This window comes from Octodon degus, unplaced genomic scaffold (genome assembly GCF_000260255.1).
Source record: "Octodon degus isolate 3935 unplaced genomic scaffold, OctDeg1.0 scaffold00065, whole genome shotgun sequence".
Classification (NCBI taxonomy): domain Eukaryota; kingdom Metazoa; phylum Chordata; class Mammalia; order Rodentia; family Octodontidae; genus Octodon; species Octodon degus.
In genome coordinates this window covers 3981031-4003428 of record NW_004524641.1, presented here as the reverse complement: position 1 = coordinate 4003428, position 22398 = coordinate 3981031, and the positions used below count along the sequence as shown (strand labels likewise).

Here is a 22398-nt window from a genome sequence, read left to right as displayed (position 1 = left end):
TTTTTTTTTTTTTTAAATAAGCTTTTCTAGCACCTGAGTGTCTTTAAAAAAAAACTTTTAAAAATAGTTGGTGTGATGAGTATATCCTGGCAGAGGCCTGTGTGACCTTTTTGGATTACATGTCCACTTTTGAGCAGTCCCTGGCCGAGAGGGTGGAGCACTGTGGTGGCTGACCTGACTTGTTCATCCCTGCGGCGGCAGTGGCTCCAGAATTAGGATACCACACTCCCCCAGTCCATGAGAGTAGGGTGGTCCTGAGAGCTAGAGCGGAGGATTGTGCTTTGCTGTTGTGCTTCCTTTTGGTTGTAGCCGAGCCAGACTTGGGTTCGTATTCACCTACTGGCCAAAGACCTTTGGGATATCACCTGCATCTTAAAGCCTCTTGTAAAATGTAAAGGTAGCAGTATATGTTTTTTAAAGAGAGGATGAAGAAAGTGCTATGTATTATATTTGTCACCTCACAGTAAAAGTTCATGAATATTGTTTTTAGCTACTTTTTTATTGATTTTTCTCTGCTAGGTTAGGCCTTCAACTTCTCCAATACAGATGCATTTTTTAAAAAAAATTTTAAATTTTTTTTGACGGAACCGGGGATTGAACTCAGCCCTTGTGCTTGCCAGGCAAGCACTTATTCTACTGAGCCATCTCCCTGGTCACAGATGCAGTTTTGGTGAAGTATTTAAAAGCTGTTTATTGATAGAAGACATAATGTATTTCAGTAACTCAAAAGATATTTATGGTAACTCCAATTATTGAAATTACTCTTAGTAACGACAAATTATTTGAGGATATTTGAGTAACAAATTGTGCTAGTGTGTTTAGTTCCCAATTTTATATTTGATGTGCTTTTGCCATGTTTGTCTTCATAGACTTGAATTGTGGTACAGGTTGTAGTGGAGGTCTGTTATTCAGACATTGCCTTAGATGGTTACTGATAAAAAGAATAAGCTTTCATTTGTGCTCTTTGCTGGATGATTTATTTACATAGTTGTTAATAATTACAATTAGGCAGTATTATTGTTTTGTAATGAGTAAAATGAAGCTCAATTAAGTAAAGGTTCTAGAGAACAAGGTTTTGGGAGTAGGAACTGAGTTCTAAGCTCAGCTCTGCTTCATGTTCTGTGAATTAATGTAGGCCTTTCTAGTCCTCAATTTCCTTATTTATAAAAGGGAGAATCATATATCTTATAAAGTATATTGATCACATTGTATAACATGGTACATAATAAATGGTCAATGCATGGAATTATCTATTTTATTGCCCAAGAACCTTTTACCTTATGTAGTAGAGAGGGGGTCAAAAAGCTGTTACTTTCAATATCTGGCATCCCATTACCATTGGACAGCAGAAAATTCCTGAAGTGTTTTTTTCTCAGAAAATTAATTGAAGCGCCAACCAAATAGTTCAGCAGATTAAAGCTCCAGAAAGCAGGCACAGGGGCCAGGGCTTCATCCCTGGGGCCTGCCATACTGGCCCCACCCTCAGGGCTTGCTGAGACAGCAGTTGAGACTGGGCGTGGTGGCGTGCACCTGTAATCCCAGCACTGGGGAGGTTTTAAACAGGTGGATCACTACGAGTCCGATCTAGTAGTGAGACCCTGAACACCCTGGAGACCCTTCCGTAAAATACACACACACACCCCCCCAAAAAAGAAAGAAAATGAGTTGAATTTATTGCATTTTAGTGTTCTTGTTTCCATTTGTTCATATACCATTTTTTCTGAGTTAATATTTCATCAGTGCCTTGATATACTTTAAGCATGTCAGTAAAAGTTTTTATAATGTGAAAAATTTTTTTAGTACTCAGTCTTCCTGCTTTTTTTTTATTTTTAAGATAGGGTCTGAGTTGCTACATTATTCAGAGTGGGCTCAAACTTATAATCCTCCTTTCTAAGCTTCCCATTTTGGGGAGCTGTTTGATCACATTTACTTTCAAAATATTTATAGATAACGTCCACAGAACCCTGAAAATTACTTTTCCTAATTTTTGGGGTTATAGATATACTTTAATTTACTGATCTTGAAATCTGGATTTTTTTTTTTTTTTTTTTTTTTTTTTTTTTTTTTTTTCTATATTGGGAATTGAGTGCAGGGCTTTGTGCATGGGAGGCAAGTATTTTACCACTGAGCTATACCCTTTTTTGGTCTTTGTTTAGAAGTTCAGTAAACTATATAATGGATGAAGAAGAATACTTGGAATATTTATCTCCTTGTGGGCATCTTAGTACTCAGTTATTTAAATGTATTAAGTATTTTAGCAGTAGCAATAATCTGTGGTATGGGCTAGGAAGGTAATTTTGCAGGGTTCTGGGGACCCTGTCTATAAATATTTTGAAAATAAATGTGATCAAAATAGGCATGTCTTAAAATTTATTTTATATTGACAATAACGTTTCCATTCTACCTCTCTTGACATGGTTACCGGATGATCTAGATAGAAGCATTCAGAAGCACTCTAGAGGTTGAAAGAAGGGGAAGATACAGGTTAACACTCTTGTAAAATTGGGAGGTGCTACAGGCTCCGTGGTTGAGCCCTTGCCTGGCATATGAGTGAGTCCCTGAATTGGATCCTAGTGCTGGGGACAAAAAGGAACGGTGCTGTGCTGTGCAGGTCTTAGAACGACAATATTGAGAAAATGAAGAAAATGCTAGTAAAAGCTCTCATATTTTTATATCAGATTAATAATTGCAACAAATAATTGAAGAAGTATGATACATTAAATTCTTTGTTCTTCAAAATAAAGCTTTAGGGGCTGGTGAGATGGCTCAGTGGTCTAAAGCACCTACTTGGAACAAGCTTGGCAAAGCACAGGGACCGCGGTTCAATTCCCCAGCACCGCATGCCAGCCAGCCCCCCCCCCTGGTGGGCTGAGTTGGCCACACACACACACACACACACACACACAAATAAAATAAAAAATTTAAAAAAAAAAACCCAAAATAAAGCTTTAAAAAAAAAGCTTTTTATAGTTGTTTTCACTCTATGTTCTTAGGATTCTCCAGTATTAAGAAAGGCACGGTGGCATTATTGAGAAATGTTTGAACTGGCCATCACATTTCAGAGATCTTTTCATTATTATTAGTCATATGAATGGCCTCTTTATCACCTTGGTGGATGTGAAGTTGGTATTAAAGGGCTGGTGGTGAGCCAAAACAAAGATATAATAGGTTGTACTCAGGGTAGAGACAAAGTAGGGTGTATTCATAACAATGTGACCTATTATGTCATGCTGATTCTGAGAAGCATCATTTTATGGCCTTTTGAAAGTTTTGGTATATTGTTAAGATTTCTTGAATGGCTTGTTTAACAAAACTGTCCATAGTTGAGCTGTAGTGTGTTTTCATTGTTTTGTAAACTTTATCGCAATTTCATATTCTGAAATTCCATGATTTCTTTGTGTGTGTGTGTTTGTGTGTGTGTTGCTGGGAATAGAATCTAGAACCTCACACATGCTAGGCAGTGTTCTGCCATTGAGATAAAAGTCCCTGCCATACACTTTTTAGTTTTTAATTTAAGAGATGAGTGCCCTGTAAAATTTGTGGTCTTATTTTTGTGAAGATTTTTGACATTAATATTAGCTCAGGCTTTCCATATTTGAACGAAAATTGAAAGAAAATGTCATTAAAGTTAACATTTTTCAAACATTTGAAGAATATCTTGGTAAGTAGTTAGCTATTGGATGGATGGAATATATCAAATGGACATGAGATATTGAAAATTCAGGCTTCTCATTTTTTGTTCAAAGACAGAAGTTCAGTAAATTTAGCTATAGACATTTATATGAAGAAGTATTTGCCTTGCCAGTAAAGGAAATTCACGTTTTAATTTTTTATTGCTTTGTAAATGATTTTCTATTCTTGGACAGTTTTATTTTTGTATGCTCTATAAATGAATCATGGTTTTGAACTTTTTCACATCAGTAATGAAAATGAAATTTGATTGGTTAGTAGTAAAGGAGGTTCTTTTCATAAAAACAATCATTTTGTCATGAAAATTCCCATTATCTGTAACTGTGTTAGCAAAATAGGAACTATAAAATACGTTTCATTGTGCTTAAATACTTAGCTATGATTTCATGCTGATTACATACATTTATGTCCAAGAACTTCTATAAGTTGAAGAGTTTCCATCATGTCTTGATCTGCCTTTGAAATTTTTAGATTTTTGGTGTGCATATTTAACTTAGTAGAAACAGTAGTTTTAGAAACAATGGAATTACCTGTCACATATCCTATTTCATTACCTGCTTAATCCAGAGCACCAGCTAAAACTATACAAATGATGAGGCCATCATTATTTCAGTATTTATTTCTGTAAACAAATATTGGTATCCAAGTAATGATTTGACCTTTTTTTTTTTAATTTTTATTTATTTATTTGTGTGTGTGTGTGTGTGTGTGTGTGTGGCCAGCTCAGCCCACCAGGGGGGGCGGGCTGGCTGGCATGTGGTGCTGGGGGATTGAACCGTGGTTCCTGGGCTTTGCTAAAGCTTGTTCTAAGTAGGTGCTTTAGACCACTGAGCCATCTCACCAGCCCAGATTTGACCTTTTTTAATTTAAAATTTTATTTATTTATTTGGTACAGGGTCTCACTACACAGTTCAGACTCAAGTAATCATCCTGTCTCAGCTTCCCTAGCGCTGGGATTACAGGCATGTACCATTGTACCCGGTTTTGGGGCCAGCACAGCTGGATTGGCATGGCATGCAGTACTGAGGATTGAACTCTGGTCCTTGTGCTTGCCAGGCAGGTGCTTAGACCACTGAGCTATCTCCCCAGCTCATGATTTGACCTTTTAATAACCTCTTTTGCTTTTGACTATTAGTCTTTGACTTTATGAATTGTAAGTAATGCTTTTAACTTGCTTATTTTATTAATTTAAAAAATATTATGTGCTAATAATTATAAAAGTTGCTATATTTTCCTTAAATGTTGTTTTTACTATTATTTATCAGTTTAAAATTGTGGTTGCTAGTGATGGGAATTAGTTTCATAATGCTCTCTTGACTGGTAATTGATCTTTGTTCTTCAGTTGAAATTGTGAATTGTTCTTTACGTATTTTCTCCCTGTATTGGTCTAGTGCTTGATTCATTCTTCCAGACTTAGGAAGAGAACAGTCCAAGGTTAGGATTTTATGTATGATAGGCATGAAACAGCTCTGGCCACCAACTCAGCATTCTTGTTTCATGTGCGTAGACTTAGATGGCTCATGTTCAAGTCTCATAATTATTAACTTACTTTTACTTTCCTCATTGATTATATGTAATGGAAAAACTATTATTTAACTACCTTGGTACCAAAGTAAGTGTGGCTTTAGTATATTAATCTTAAAGGCTGATTTGTGAACATTATGAAATTACAACATATTACTCAGGTATGTTTTAAAACATGGCTTTAAGCCATATCCACAAATAGTCAAGTAGAATAAGATGGTCAAAAATCTTTTTGAATTAAATCAGTCTATCCAGATCCTCATTGCTACTTCCTTTGAGCCAAATGAATGAAAGGTATGAAAAGAATTCTATTCAAGTGTCGTCTGTATTTCTAGGATAGCCTTTTTGGGTCTGTCTGTATCAGATCTTGGTTCTCATGGCTACAGAATCAGAACTCTGGAGTTTAGGGTTTGATGGGAATATACAAGTTTACCAAGTTCCAGGTGATTCTATGTAGTAAGCTTTTTTTCCCTCTGCTGTTGTGTGAATGATTTTTCTCTTTGGTAGTAAGCTTTGAGAGCTATAGTAAGATGGTTATAATTACTTTAATTCTAATAACAATGGCCAACAAATGTTCTTCGTAAGATTTAGTTGTATGTTCACTGACTCTAAAACCAGATGACTTGGATTTTCATCCTGACATTTATTAGCACGGACTTTCCTTAAATTACTTGGGCTTCAGTTTTTGTATCATAAAATAATATTTTCTACCTTTTAAAGTTGTGAAATAGGTCATATGTGTCATCCGCTTAAGTGTTAAATAGACACATGAGGTCTTTAAGATTTTCTTCTAACCTCAGCTTTATTGAGATATAGTTTATATGCTGCTTTTACATGTACAGTAACTTTTTTTAGTTTATATTATTTTGTGACTATTAGCGTTAATTATAGATTTCCATCACCTCCAAAAGAAGTTCTTTGCCCGTTTATAATTACAATGCATTTCTGCCCTCAGGCTGAATCAACACTTAATCTGTTTCCTGTTTCTGTAGATGTGCCTATTCCAGACATGTTACAGGAATGGAAGCATCCAATGTATTTTTCTTTTGCAGCTACCTTTTTATCATTGGGCATGATGGTTTTTTATTTTTATTTTTATTTTTTAAAAAAGGGTAGAATTAATATTTTATTGTCATTTATAATCAGATGGCAGTTGGGTATATAGTTTCCATACTTATTTTTTTGTAAATTAAAAAAAAAATTAAGTTTTAAACAGCTGTAGTTACATTCTTCAGAAAATACAGTTAGACTAACTCATTAATGGTAGCTTCAAGCTTCTCCTTATTAGCGCCAGAAAACTCACTCACCTTCCTCCCTTTTTAAAAACCTGGAAGGTTGGCATGCACTTGACTTCACAATCAGCAGCAACGTCCTGACAGTCATCCACATCTACTTCAAGGAACAACACGTTGGCATATTTTTCAGACAGGGAATGAAAGAAAGGCTTGATCATTTTGCAAGGCCCACGCCACGTGGCTGAGAAATCAACCACTACAAGTTTGTCTCCGGCAGCATCCAGGGCTTCCTGAAAGGCCTCTTTGCTTTTGATCTGCTGCACCATGCTGGCTGCCGGGGACCTGACAAGCTACTGAAGTAAACGATGGAAGCAGATGGAAGGCACGGGACAGAGCTCCGCATGTTGGTTTTTTAAAAAATGATTTTGAAATTCATTTATGTTGTAGCATATATCAAATCCTCTGTTCCTTCTTTTTGTGAGATAATGGTCTAGGTGTGAGTGTTTCTCATTTTGTTTATACAGCTGATGAACCTTTTGTTCTTTCTACTTTTTGACTCTTGTGAGTAACACTGTTATGAATAGTCACGTGTAGGTCTTTCTCTAGGGTGAATACCTGCAAGTGGAACTGCTGGGTCATATCACAATTCCTTGTTTAACATTTTGAGAACTTTTATAGTCCTGACAGTAATGTATGAGAATTCTGATTTCTCCTCATCCTTTGTAAACGTTTGTGGTTTGCCTGGTTTCTTATATCCGTCCTAGTGGATGTGAAGTGGTACTTTGTGGTTTTGATTTGTACTTTCCTAATGACTAGGGATGTTGGGCATCTTTTCAGGTGTTTGTTAGTCATTCATATATCTTAGGAGAAATCTTGACTTATATTCCTTGCCTGATTTAAACAACTGGGTTATAGTGTCTTATCATCGGGTTGTATCAGTCCTTTGTATATTTTATATATAAATTATGAGTCTTAGGGGAATCTTAAGTACATTTGTCATCTGCCCAAATGGAAGTCTAGGTACTGTTTGAAGGTGAGGAAATGGAATCTAATTTGTATCTAATTTTATTTGTCTCTAACTTTGGTCGTATGAACTTCTTCCCTGTTTTCCTACATGTTCAGTCTGTTTTGCTTTTTATCTTTTGCTCCATCAGTGTATTCATACCATCATGTTGGTTATTTAACTCTACTGTATCCTGTGTTCACTTTGGGTCCTTTTATTCTTTTTTTACTACTTGATTCCAAAGGGAGAGATGGTTGTAGATATTGTTATCTGTGAAATATTATTTGAGTTACTTGTCATGGTTGAATAAATTGACATTCATTTGGTATTTTGAAAATCATGCAGTTGTATATAAGTTCTTTCTTTGTTTTTATGCACCATGTATCAGCAGAAGTAAGCCTTCTGATAGTTATGCTAATAATATATATTGTCATAGTGGCCTACAGTATAGCATTTGGTAAGAGCTTTTATCTTGAGGCATTATACAAGCAACAAATTGGAGATAGGTTTCTAACTTCTAAATTCCTTAAGGGCAGTTACTTGGTTTTCTGTATAATTGCATCTTGGCATCGTGTGTGACACATTGCATGCAGTGAATATTTACTGAATGAATGATAAAGCTGATTTGTAGCCTGCCTGAATTTACTCTCTGAAATGAGAGCTATGTGTAAGTTACCATACAAATCTGTATAAAAGAAGCAATAAAGGCTGTGCAGTGGAATCTGATGCTAGTCAAGAAGTCTCTTCCTAAGAACTTACAGCTTGTAGCTGAGGAAATAGTTCAATCTGAATGGTCTTCTAAAATAGTTTTCTTTCAGAGTCAGGAAATCCTTTTGTATTGGGGTGTCATACTGTTCCAGACTGTCTTTGGATGTCTGTTTTTTTTTTTTCTTCAAGACACTTATTTTCTCTAAGGTAGTCTTTAATCATTGTATGTACACTTCTGTGCAGTACCTTCTTTAAGATGTTTTACCACTAGGCTGCACGATGTTGCCTGCTGTCTTTCAGCTAACAGAGGGACTTCGCTCTTACAGTTCCCCAGCAGGAGCCTCCTTCTGACAGTCTCATCTGTGACTGTTGATGGCGATGGGAGAATGGTGCTGAACTTCTTGTTTTGGGACGAGCCACTTCCTTGTACACATCATAATTTGCTTAGATACTTCCCATGAAGCAGTAGCTCAAACACAGTACTATTCAATAATTTCATTATTAAAAAAATAACTTCATTATTATTATCTGGGACATAGTGTTATCTTTCTCTTGAGTTTTCAGGTTAAATTGTTGCTTAATCTAATACATAGTTTCTAAAATTCCATTTGATAGCTCTGTATTATATTTTAAGTCTAAACATCTTAATCTATTTTAAATGAAGCCTAATATAATTACCTAAAACTTGGTGGGTTTTTAAACTTACTGTCCCTGAGGAAACTTAGTTTTCTTTCCCATCTTGCAAGATAGCGGGTAAAAAAACTGAGAAGCATACGCTAAAGAGGAGAAACCCAAAGCCCAGAAGGCTTTGCTAGTGGTACTGGTAAAAAGGGTAAGGTGAAGAAGGCAAAAAAGTCCAAGAAGGGGCAGCTCCACTGCAGCCAAAATCCTGTCTTGGTTAGAGGAATTGGCCATGTATTCCCGATCTGCCATGTATTCCAGAAAGGCTTTGTACAAGAAAAAGTAAGCAGCTGCTAAGTCAAAGGTTGAGAAGAAAAAGAAGGAGAAAGTTCTTGCTATGATCATAAAACTCTTCGGTGAGGACAAGAATGGAGGTACCCGGGTGTTTAAGCTTCGAAAAATGCCCAGATACTACCCTACTGAAGATGTGCCCTGAAAGCTCTTGAGCCACGGCAAGAAACTCTTTAGTCAGCATGTGCGGAAACTTCGAGCTAGCATCACTCCCGGCACCATTTGATCATCTTCACCGGGCATCACAGAGGCAAGAGAGTGGTCTTCCTGAAGCAATTGGACAGTGGCTTGCTACTTGTGACTGGGCCCCTTAGCCTTAATCATGTGCCTCTACGAAAAACACATCAGAAATTTGTCATTGCCACCTCTACAAAAATTGACATCAGCAAAGTGAAAATCCCCAAAAATCTCACTGATGCTTAGAAGCTGCAGAAGTCTAGACACCAGGAGGCAAGATCTTTGATACTGAGAAAAAGAGATACTAGATTTTAGAGCAGCGCAAGGTGGATCAGAAAGGGGTGGACTCACAGTTTTTAGCAAAAATCAAAGGTGTTCCTCAGCTCCAGGGCTACCTGCAATCCGTTTTTGCTCTGACAAATGGAATTTATCCTCATAAATTAGTGTTCTAAATTTTTTACTAAGAATCTAATTAAATACCTGAAACATTAAAAAAAAAAACCTTACTGTCCCTGAGATTACCAATATGGTATTTATGTCAAATTAGCATTCTTAAATCCTTGTTTTCTGTGTGCCTCTTGCAGTAACTTGTCCATTTTTAAGAGCTGCTAAATGCTGTATGACCATTTCATTATATTAGTATTTGCATTTACATCTCTGGCAGAAAGCCTTCCAAGTTGGGTGATAAGCTACACGTTTCTCATTCCTTTTCTATAGCACTGTCTAAGTAGTCTTGCTAGGCTGAAGAGATGACATCTATGAGCTTTTGGAATCTAGTTGCCTAAGGATAAACTGAGTTTGACTTCATTAGTGCACAAATGATAGGTTTGTGTAGAGTTATTATAGCATTAATCAATTTGATGGATTGGAAAAATGACAGAACTGAAGCAGCATGTGATATTAGTGCCTATTATTCTACAAATTATGTCTTCACCTACATTCATATGCTAGAAGAGTCATGTCGTACATTAAAAATGCAGAACCCAGAAAAAAAAAAAAGGACCCAACAACAGAGGGCACCTCTTTTCATGGCCCTTCTCTTCTCTTAGATTAGATTGTCAAGAAGTGGACTTTGGAATCGGGACTTGTTTATTAGGTCATAGCACTTTCATACTGTGAACTACCTTGTATCGAATGGGATAGATAGATCATCTGCCACCAGAATGACGTATCACTGAGCTCAATAGTGCATGTTGCAAATAATAAAGTATGTAAGGAAACTAGTGAAATACATGTGTGAATTTATTAGCCAGAGTCATTTCATCAAAAATCGTAACATTTAATAGTGAAGAATATTGAGACTTTGAGTTGTATTATATTGGTTGATAAAGCCTAAAAATAGGTAACTTTAAGACAAAATTAGAAAAAAGATATGTGAATTGAGTTGTGAGTGTTGTTTTATCATGTATGTATTTCTAACATTAGTTCATGTATGAATTATTTTATGACTTTAAAAATCCAAGAACATCTATTCCCTTTTTATTTTTTATTTTTAGTTTTGGTACTGGGAATTGAACTCAGGACCATGTGAGCTATATCCATTGAGCTATATCCCCAGTACCCCTTTTTAAAATTCTAGTTCCTTCTTAACAAATACTTGTAAGAGTATAGAAAGTTTCTTTTAAAAAATTAAGAACAACTGATTTGAATAAGGAAACTATCATAATAAAGACTAAAGAGGCATCTCTTGTTATTGGTAAAGAAGACATTAAATGTAAAATAATCTTGACTAGGCTTGGACAAAATCAGAAAGTAGGTAAAAGATGAGCTGATTTTTAATAACTGTGGTTATTAAATAACTATTGGTTATGTGCTTAATTGAATGGTTCTCATATCTTTTTCTAGATATTCTTTATAAAATGGGAATGTGTTCCTTTATAAAAATGGTAATTTAAGATGTTTTACTAGTGGGAATACTAATAAAATAGTAATTCTAAGAAGTGAATTAATACAGGTCACTAAGAGCATCTTAGAGTAAGTTTCTGCTTTGATATGGAAAAGATATGGTAGTTTCTGTATCAGATATGGATTATTATTTTTTTTTTTTTCTGCAAAGCTTTGTTAGCAGCTGCTTTCCTCATGGTGGCCAGCATGTTGCTCAGCTCCTCACTCTTCCTCTTGGCATGGATGTGCGTCCCCACCCATTTATTGATGAACTTGAGGGCGTGCTTGACCTTGGAGACCTTGAGCAGCTCCATGGCGTGCCACTTGCTCATAGGGGGCGAAGCCGCACACCTCCTGGATCATGTTCCGCACAAATTTTGTGTTTGGTGAGATGTCCACGATGGGGGCTGTCTTTGTTTGCTCACATTCCTAGTCACCTTGTGGCCCTTGTTGAGGCCCACAGCCATGGGATAGCAGAGGGCCATGGCTGCTTTTCTTCAATGGTTGCTATGACAGAAGGACTGGATTAATTTTTGAAAAGTAGTTTTTGCAGTAAAGATACTAGCCTTAAATGTTCTTGCTGTATTGAACCACCAGTGGGACATGCATGACTGTCATTTTGGGAGGGCTTTTATTAATTTTATTAACCAAAAGGACAATAAAAGTGATTTGATCCATTTGCGCTACCAGTAGTACTGGCCCCCGTGGAGGGACTGTCATGCATCTGCTATTGGTGCTTCAAGCCACCCAGCAGCGAGACATGAATTACAGCCCTATCATGAATGTGTTAAAAAATACTTACACATTAGAAGTTGATTAATTCAGACATCATATTTCAGCCTTTATTATTTAAATATCTTTAGTTTGGAGCAACTGAAAAACCAAGATTTTAATAAATAATGTCAAAATCATAGAAGATTTTCAGTCTGGAATTTACTTCTTAGTAAGACAGATAAGATACCGATACAACAATGTGGTAGAGAATGTGACATGGACATGTGCTACGGACTGTTATAAATAAAAGAGAAATTCGATTCATTACAAAAACTCTGTTGGTTGAAATGGTATTTAAACTTGATCTTGAAGAAGCTGAAAGATTTGGTTATGTGGCAATAAAAGAATATTCTAGGAGAACAATTTAAGCAAAGTTACAAAGATGAAAAAGTATGACAGTAGGATGTGATATATTTGATTGGATGGGATTAAAAAATCTTGTGAAAGATAGTTAGAAAGGGATCCCCATTCTCCTCACTAATTTATGACTGTTACTTGCCTAGCCTTTTCCTTGGTTTAAAAAAAAAAAAAAATCACTAGGAGAGCATCTTCCTTGTTTAAGATTTCATGAATGTCCAGGTTCTCTGCAAAAACTTTGAGTAAGTAGTTACTTAGAATAGTGTTACTCATTGTGAGATGGGGTTTATCCCCCTGGAGTGTGCAAGATAGTCTTTTGAAATGCAGGAAGAAAGTATCTGTAAATTAGCTATGCATTTCCTACACTTATCCTAAAACTGGAAAATTCTGTTTGTTGTGTTATCACTGGATATTACTGTTGCCCACTCCTAAGTATAATGGTAAGGCCCTCAACTACCTTACAAGCCATCCCACTGTCTTTCTTCATGCTTTGTCTCTAACCCAGGGATCGCTTTTTTTTTTTTTTTTTTCCCAGTTTCATGTCCTCATCAATAAAGTATTTGAGCATATGAGCCCAAGTAGATTTAGAAATCATATATGGTCATTCCAGAACTAGTAGGAACTTGTGAGCTATATCCGCTGAGCTCTATACCCAGTAACCCTTTTTAAAATTCTAGTTCCTTCTTAACAAATACTTGTAAGAATATGGAAAGTTTCTTGTAAAAAATTAGGAACAACTCATTTGAATAAGGAAACTATCACAATAAAGACTAAAGAGGCATCTCTTGCTATTGGTAAAGAAGACACTAAATGTAAAATAATCTTGTACTGCCTAGGCTTGGGCAAAATCAGAAAGAAGAAATATAGTAAAACATTATAATAAAATAGTAAGAAAAATAGTAAGACTATTATTTGTAATAGTCCGTAGCACATGTCCATGTCACATTCTCTACTCCACCACATTGCCCTATCAGTATCTTTCTTACCAAGAAGAAAAAAATATGTTAATATATATTAATCATATTAAAAAACTTCCACCAAGCAAGAAAGTAGAAAGTTAAAAACTAAATTGAAATCTAAGATCTTGATATAAAGATAAAGCCTTTAGGCAGCTGTTCAATATTTTTAGATTTGTGTTGGCTGAGGTTGTCTGGATGGTTTATTTTTTGTTTTGCTATGCTGTACTACAGTTTATCTTTGCTGCGGCATTCTTAGCCTGACTGGTGCAAAGTAATAAGAATAGTGAGAGTGATAGTAATACAGATAAACACTCAGATAGCGTTTAGTGAGTATGTGCTAGGTTCTATGGATGAAGGAGTAAGCAGATGTCAGTTGACTCATGATGCTTATTTTCTAGCGGGGGGAGTTAAATGGTCACATGGTAAAAATGTTGACATTCGCAGGTGGCTGTAGAGGGGTTTGTATGTGTAAAGGAAGTGTTTGAACTGTTGAAGGAGGACAGTAGAGATTTCCTGAGGCTAGGCCTGACTACATAATCTGCAGGGCCTATACAAAATAAAATTTAGAGGCTTCCTGTTCAAAAATTTATTAAGAAAGGCTTCTGAAGCTGTGACTGAGAACATTTTGCAAGCATTCTAAGTGTTGGCTCTGTGCAGCTACATGGCTATACATCATGAATCTGGCTGTCCTTGAGGAAGTGAAGTTTAAACAGATGTGATGGCAGAAGAGAAAGGGAAGATTGTTCTGGGCAGAGGAAATAATGTGGAGGAGTCTCAGCAGGAGAGATTGTGGTGCACTCAGAGACTGGACGAGTGCCTGTGGCTGGAGTGCAGAGAGTAGCAAGGTGAGATGAGGTGGAGATGGTGCCATATGGGACCCTGTAGGCCAGGCTGGGGATTTTAGCCTTTATTCCAAGGGCTACACGGAACTATTGATGTGCAAGCATAAACTTTACTTTTGATGTATTAGTAATTCCAGCAACTTGCACCTTAACAGCTTTGCTCTGTAACTTGCATTTCTTACCAATCTTCTGTTTCAGAAGCTGTGTCTTACCTTCTGTAGTTACTCTGAGGCTCCCCACCCCCAAGCACATCACGCTTATGGTTGTAGAAGTGGTGATACAGGGGAAGTGAAACTCCAGATCTGAAAGATACCTGGGATGAGTTTGAGTTCTTTAAAACTGAAGTATGAATTTTAGGAACTGTGGAGATTACAAGCAGAATATATTTATCATAGGAAAGAAAACTCCTAAGACAGGGACAGAAGGGGGATCCCGAGTGGGTTGTCCCCAGGAAGCTCTCTCTTCCAGTGTCTTTTATAGAGTAAAACCATGTGGTGAGGTGGGTCTAATTTGGTGGAGAGCGTGGGAACTTGCTTAGGTGGGCATGAGGTAGGACAAAACTATGGTCAACGAATGAGATTACAAGCACCATTGCTCAGGTAAAATTGATTAAATCCAATATCAAATGGGGAAGTGAATTACTAGCAAGCGGGCATGAATATGGGACAGGGTCTCTTCCTGTTGGGGGTTGGGTTAGTGACACTTTAGGGCTCTTTCAAGGTGATTGATACCTGTTGGAATATCAGTCACTGATGCCAATCTCCAGGGACATATGTGACTGCATTTGTTTACTTTTGTCTTGAGATGTGGCCCAAAACTGGATTGTCTATTTCTTCCAAAGTTGCAAAGTCACCTTGTTGTCCATCTTGTCTCCTTGAGGGCCTGGCCTTCTCAGACTGTCTATAATATTTCTATCTAATTTAGCTGCCTACAACAGTAGGGTAGATGAGTTATGAAATTTTATTTACTTTTAAAATAGCATATAGTATAAAACATGTTGGGTGAAGTGAATAAAAAGTAGTAAAAGAAGAAAATTTTATTATTATTTAAAAAAGACTTTTCTGGCTATAACCCCAGCTACTCAGGAGGCTAAGGCAGGAAGATCACAAATTTAAGGCCAGACCAATCAATTTAGTGAGACCTTGTCTGAAAAAAATAATAAAAAAGGAATGGGGAACTATCTCAGAGCACCTCTGGGTTCAATTCCTAGTCCCCTCTCCCTCCGCAGTTACTCTGCCTTAGACACATGCTTATTTGATCAGATTCACATAGACAGTGCTCTAAAGTTAGTGATACTTGTATAAACTGAGCTGCTCATGAGTGAGATGGACAGCTGGTCATTTTCTGCATGTACTGCCATTTCTTACATACTGCTCCATGATACCCTACAATATCTAGCAGGTAAAATAACATAGTTATAGGTTTATGTAAGCCTGTTTGCCCTCTTTCTTTAAATGGCAGGTTCTGTATGTGAAGAAAACACGGGATGTTTTGGTGGAGTTGCTTTCTAAGAATTTATTTTTAATACTTTCTGAGTCAAGACACCATTTATACCTTGGATCAGGCAAAACTTTTATCCATTTCTCCAGGTTTCCAGCTTTATTTAGGTCCTTGATAACCAACCTTTTGGTATTTGTAGGTAACTCTGCCAGTTTTATTTGCAATCAGGTAATATGTTGCAAAGTTTCTCTGACTTCTATACATGTTCCTGGGATTAGGGGGGAGTGATGATCAATACCCTTTTTCACTCCTTGTGTTGGGGGTCGCATCCAGGGCCTCATGCATGCCAGGCAAGTGCTCTAGGCCTGAGCTGTGTGCTCAGCCCCACGAATTAGTTTTTATCTGGGATTATTAAACACATTCATTGCCGTTTATATGAGAGCTCATATTACAAAGTAATAGAGTAGCTTCTAATTATCAAAAACCACTGAAATTATGTTCAGCACATTTAATGCTATGTGTATGATACTGTATTTAATTTTTTTGAAAATCTGAAATTCATGTCTAATAGGTACACAAAATAGCTACCCAGAAGTTGAAATTACTGCAATATTTAAAGAAAATACTCCGTTACCTTGACATAGATGGTCATATTAAGTTCAAAAAAATTTTGACTAGCCATAATATTTAGGGAATGAAATGGTAGGGCCTATCAAATATCTTTTTTTCTTTTTTGGCACACAGTGAAAAACTGGTATAAAATCTGGCATAATGTGGCTTACACAGATGCGTAGAGACATATATATTACCTCAACCTAGTTTTAATATTCTTTGAAATTTTTGGAAATTTTATTCCTGTCCCTTATTGCTTTAAGATTAATGTGATGCATATAATTGACTTTTTTTTGATGATTTAGAATGCTACAGTGAATGAATCTCACTGTATTGTTTCTAGTATAGAGATAAACTATACTAGAAAGGTGTGCTGACCATACAGTTTATCCTAAAAGGTTACTTTTGAATAATTCACTGATGTCAGCTTGTTTTTGTTTCTCTTTAATTTAAAAACTGTGTTACACAGGTTAATTGGACATTTAGTGAAATTTTACTTTGCTAAAATGTTTATTGCCAAATATAACATTTAGTTTGTCTTTTTGATATGCATTATTGAATATAAAATATTATATAGGTAGCAGCATGTGAAACTATGTGGTCACTTATTTGATTGATGATTTCATGGTGGTGTCATTAAGGATGAATGAAATATTGTGTAGCCTAAACCAAGCCAAAAGTGACATATGTAAAATTTAATATTACTTGGTTTTTCTTTTCATTTGAAAGCATAAGAAAAGCAATTAAGGAGCTCTTGTCCCCTACCCCTCTTAAATGATTTATCTTAAAAAATAGAATGTCTCATATGTATGCATTTCTTTTTTAAAAAGCCATAAGTATATATTAAAATTTTTTTTGTTGTTGCTGCGTCCCAGACTGGCTTAATATAAACACAGAAAATACCAATTATTATCAAGTCTCATATATTCACTTTCTTGCTGATTGCAAATGTAGTTGCTATGTTAGAACTGTTGATTCTGATGTTTTCTGGTTTTTAAGAAGAAATCAACAAATGATGTTCTGATACCCTGTATGTTCAGTCAGAACTATTGCTTCTTCAGTGCAGCTGATGAGACAAAATACAAAATCAGCGCTTTTGCCAAGCACGAGTAGGTTGGTGGTGCTCTCTTTGTAGCGAGAATTATCTCTGGATGAGAGATAGGGGTCAAGGTCATGTTTCACTTTAGACCTAAAGCGAGCTTTCCTGGTTTTGTTTCACATTGTAGGCCTGCGCTGCTTTATCATGGTACCTTGTTTTCTTTGTGGAGTGGTTGTGGTAGTCAAGGCAATGACATGTTCTTGGATACAACAGAATTCCTCTCTATTTTTATATATTATAAGTTTAAAAGAAAAGTGCAGATGTATTTGATTCTTCATGTAGTATTATTGCTTGAGACTTTATTATGTTAAAAGTATGTAAAATACTTTTTATGTAAAATATTACAAACACTTTTATTATTTTTGTTTTCTTTCATTATCTTTTTTGTAGTGAATCAAAATATCACTCTGTAGATGTATGAACAATATTTTGGGTATAATTGTATTTAAAAGAAGCTAAACAAGTTTATTTTTGGAATTACATTTTTGATTGGGCAAGATGTCTATCTTCTTGTAACAAACAAATTTTCACTGGACAGTAAAGTAAACATGTCTTAAAACAGTCTAACCCCCTTGTTTGGGTTAGCATCCAGTCTCAGAGTGTATGACTAGTTGCCATATTTAACCTAACTGTAGCTCTAGGCCAATGTACATATTTATTAATTTCATTGATTATTGATATATTTCCTTATGTGCCTAATTGTCATTGACTTATTTTTGCAGCTACAGAACCATGGCCTGAAAATGCAACATTGTATCAGCAACTAAAAGGTAGGTTCTCCACAATTAGAAGAGTTTAATATCAAATATATATTTATTATAAAGCTCACTGGTGTTATTTATTAAAAAAAACCTCTCACTGATAGTTTACTGTAAGAAGAACACAAACCATAAGGAAGGGATTCCCTTGTATAATTTGTCTAGAAGATTTTACCTAAACTTGTAAACCGCCAGTGTAAACCAACTATTCATGGCCTAGAAGGTCCTCAGTTTATTATTGACTCATTATATTGGCTGCTGTAGGCAGTGTAAAGTGATGCGGCTGCAGGAGCGGTTGGCAGATTTACTGCACCAATAGCTGAGACAGCAGATTTTTGAAGTCCTGTGGTAAAGTGGGCTCTCAGTAAAAAGGAACTGTTAAAATGTATAGGCTAGGATGGTTCAGGCTCCCTTTAGCAGCTCTTCATATATCATCAGCTCACATTATGGACCCCATTTGGGGCTCAGCAGCCTGCTACAGTTGTCAGAAGACTGCAAAGTAATGAAGACTAATAGGCAGCAGCCCTAGTCTTCTAAGCATGGAATTTTTATTGCAGCGAACTTGTCATCTTTCTTTTGTGTGACAGACCTAGACACACTGTGCAATATTAACTGCAAGCTGGTTTTATATGATTGTGAATGTTTTTACTTTTAACTAGAGAAATTTGAGTAGACATTGTTTATTTAATTGTAATAAAAGGGAAATATTTCTTGAAAACTTAATTTGTTTTTTAGTAAGCAATTGTAATTACATGTTGCTGATCAGGTGAGATAAATTATCAAGCAGTTTTGGAGAAAACAGTCCCTGTTTTATCATCATTTACGTATTACGAAAATTTAATCAAAATTAGTATTTGTAGAACTTCCTAATTACTTCAGCTTAGGATATACTTTTTTATATATAAGAATAGTTTTTTTTAAATAAAAATATTACATTTATATTTTACTTGTTTGGCAGTTAATGCTTTTGACCCAGACTTTTCTTGTATTTTCACAGGGGAACAAATTTTGCTTTCTGACAATGCAGCATCTCTTGCTGTGCAGGTAAATATATAAGATGGACCTGTACATATGCATGCACCCTCTAGGTGATTTGTGTCATTTGCCCTCTAGGTGATTTGTGTCAGTTTGAGTTACAATTTTTTTCTATTTCCAGAAAGTCTGATAGATGTTTAGAATTTTTGTTATCATTATCAGTGTAACATTAGTTCTCTTTGAAGTTTATCTTTGTTATGTATATACAATTAATTGTTGTCAGTATATAAAATAAAACAATTTCATTATTTATTCTTATGAACAAAATCACTTAAGTGCTAGGCACATTCTTTGCCGTAGCAGTTGTTTTGGTGGTGTTATTTGGGAGAGGCCATTTCATGTATGAGTTCAAAATTATTTTCTAATTTATTTGTAAAGATTTATTTGTTGTGTACCTTTGAGCATTATCCTGCTCTAATGTACTTTTCAGACTTAAAGGAGACTTCTTTAGCTACTCTTTGTATGTTTGTAGATTACACGTGTTTATTAGCCCCAAATAAGATATTGAATGTAATGTCTGTAAATTGTATGTCACAGTTGTGTGATTCAAAAGAGATTAGTGGTCTTGAAATATAGAACTGTATTTAAAAGGATACTTGGGGGATTTATTTACTTTAAAAAAAGGAATGTTTGAGATTATAGAATTATACTTTTATAAACATTTTTACATGTGTAGCTGCTAGTTACTTAGCTAGTTACATAGTTTGTGCAGCTTGAATCGCAAAGGTGATTGTATTGTGTAGAAGATCAAAGATAATGTAGAAAGACAATCTTAAGATGTGACATGGGAGGTGGGACTGGTCTCCTTGATGATAGAAATAAAAAGAAGGAAAGGAATTGTTTATCAAGCTTCTGTTGTGTTCTAGGCAGAATGCTAAGCATTTCATTTTAGGTCAGCTCATTTATATGCTTTATTCAACTTGCCATCCTGTGCATTTGGTGTGTTTTGGTACAGTAGTATAGAATTTCATGCGTTCCTGTTTTAAGGCAGAAAAAAAAGAAAATATGCAAAAAAGAACTTGAACAATTATTATTTTTTTGAAGTTATTAATACAAGTATATAAGTTTCTTTTATATTTTATCAAGATATAAATGAATTTATTTAACTTTATTTTGTCTTTAAAAACTATTATAATTAGTTTTTAATTTCTTAATATGATAATTTCTGATAAACAAATTCTCCATTATAAATGACAAATACAGACTTTACATACTGTTATTAATCCCCCTTTTTTGGTGAGGGAAGTATAAGGTAAGTTGAGCTTTCCAATGCTAGTAACACAGTTGCCTGGCAAATAGAACACACTAAGAAGATATATTGTATGGGTGGTTTTACAGCTGTGAGGAAAGCAGTCTCGTCTGATAAATAAGAGCATGAATAATTTGCTGTATATAAAAAATGTTTTCAATCTTTGTATTTTTGAAGACAGCTTCAAGGCATAGTGAATATTTTAATTAAGGCACTGATTCTTAACTCTTTTAAAATTGCCATTTTGAGAATAACTCAGGACTTGACAAAAGCTATAGAAAGAATTTCTGGAAAACATCTTAGTGCACACATAGAAATAAAAGTGTACCTAGACTATTTGGCATACTGTTTCAGCAGGCTTATGATCTCCTTGCTGAATCTATTGGGGAATCTCTCATGAAGACCCTTAAAAATAAATAGTAATAGTTTAGTAAATGTTGAATAATTTTCCCCACATTGAAAGGTATTTTTAGGTAGGGATAGACTGATGTTCCTCATCTGGGGAAATCTCCTACTCCCAGAAAACATGTTTTGAGATTTTTGGTTGTAAAAACTTGGAAGAATGCATTTGGTATTGAGTAGACAGCAGGTTTCTGCTAAATACCACACAATGCACAATATAGCCTTCTGCAGCCAAGAATTAGCTGAACCCAAATGCAAAGTGTCAAGGATGGGCACACTGGATTGTTTACCAAGTTTCCAATGCAAAACAAGATGTCAGTCTATTGTCACTTAAAAAAAATTAACCTTTGGGTACTCTAAGGGAAGATGTTAGGGCTTTTGAGTTTGTCCTTTGTCAGTTCTGTTTTTATGGTTATTATTTTTTGCTTTCTTTCTCTAGTTTCTGAAATCATAGTTACAATTAAAATTAAAAACAGAAAAAGCCTTTTAAAATGGAGTTTGCTTAACCATTTCATTTTTTTATACCCCATGTTTGTCTTAGATGATAAATTAACCGGCATATATTAAAAATTCTTATTTTTTTCAATATTCTTTGGCTTGACAGCTGATAGTAGCCATGACTATAAATGTGACTTCTCCACATATCTGATGTAAACTTTATGGAGTAATTTTCTTCTATATAGTGGATCACCATCCATTTAGAAGAATCAGTTAAAAGGCTTCATGTTTGATATATAAAATTTATCAAAACAATGTGACAGATATCCATAAACTGAGTATTTTCTAGAAGATTCCAGATATCAGACATCAGATATTTTAATAGTCTGTCAATTAAATCATTAGGAAATTTAAATTTTACTTACCTCGGTACTTATTATACCCCTGAAGTAAATGGTTGGATCATTTTTGATTAAAAGCTCTTTTATGATTTCAGTTTAAAAGAAAATAAATTTTATCCCTGTGGTTATTTCTCCTTAAAGTTTCTTTCCTTCTCTCATCCACAGAGTGTCGGTTTTACCTGAAGTATTTGCTTGATTGTAATGTAATCTTATAGTGAGATATTAGTATAGTGTGTTCCTCTGGTTCCTGTGAGTTGTGTGTGTGTGTGTGTGTGTGTTTGTGTTTGTGTATCATACTGCGTACATGTGCACAAATGCTGGAAGAGAGAAAAATTTTCCATTCTGTGATACTTGTACTTTAATTGAAGGACTTAAACTTACATTTACTGGGGAAACAACTTTGATAATAATTTGTTATTATTACTCTTATACCCCCAAACTAAAATGTTCAAAACATATATAGTACTAGCCACCTACGTAATTTAAAATTTTCTGGTAGTCTCATTAAAAGAATAAAGCAATGAAATTAATTTTAATAATATATTTTATTTAGCCCTCTATGTAAACAGTGATTACATTTGTTATGTAATCAATGCAGAATTTATTGTTTTACATTTTTTCATGTTCAGTTCAAAATCTGATGTGTATGTTACACTTAACGATACATCTCAGTTTGTGCTTGTCACAGTTCACATGCTCAGAAGGCGTGTGTAGCTGGGGACTTTTGTATTAGGCAGTGTAGCTTTAGAAATACAGTATGAGCAAATACATATGAACTTTATAACTTTTCTGCAAAAACTGTTTAAAAATTTACCTGAAGTTTATAGCTACTGATTCAA

At 35.2% G+C, this 22398-nt stretch overlaps 1 protein-coding gene and 1 pseudogene across 1 annotated transcript in view; one reads left to right on the top strand and one right to left on the bottom strand.

Moving 5' to 3' along the window:
• Positions 1-22398, top strand: part of Mtx2 (metaxin 2) — a 64660-nt gene that overhangs the window by 7850 nt on the left and 34412 nt on the right. The window contains exons 2-3 of the mRNA XM_004634728.3: positions 17999-18046; positions 19032-19078. Of these exons, the coding sequence (XP_004634785.1) occupies positions 17999-18046; positions 19032-19078 (95 nt within the window). The remainder of the gene's footprint in view (positions 1-17998; positions 18047-19031; positions 19079-22398) is intronic.
• LOC101579965 lies at positions 6325-6817 on the bottom strand (annotated as a pseudogene).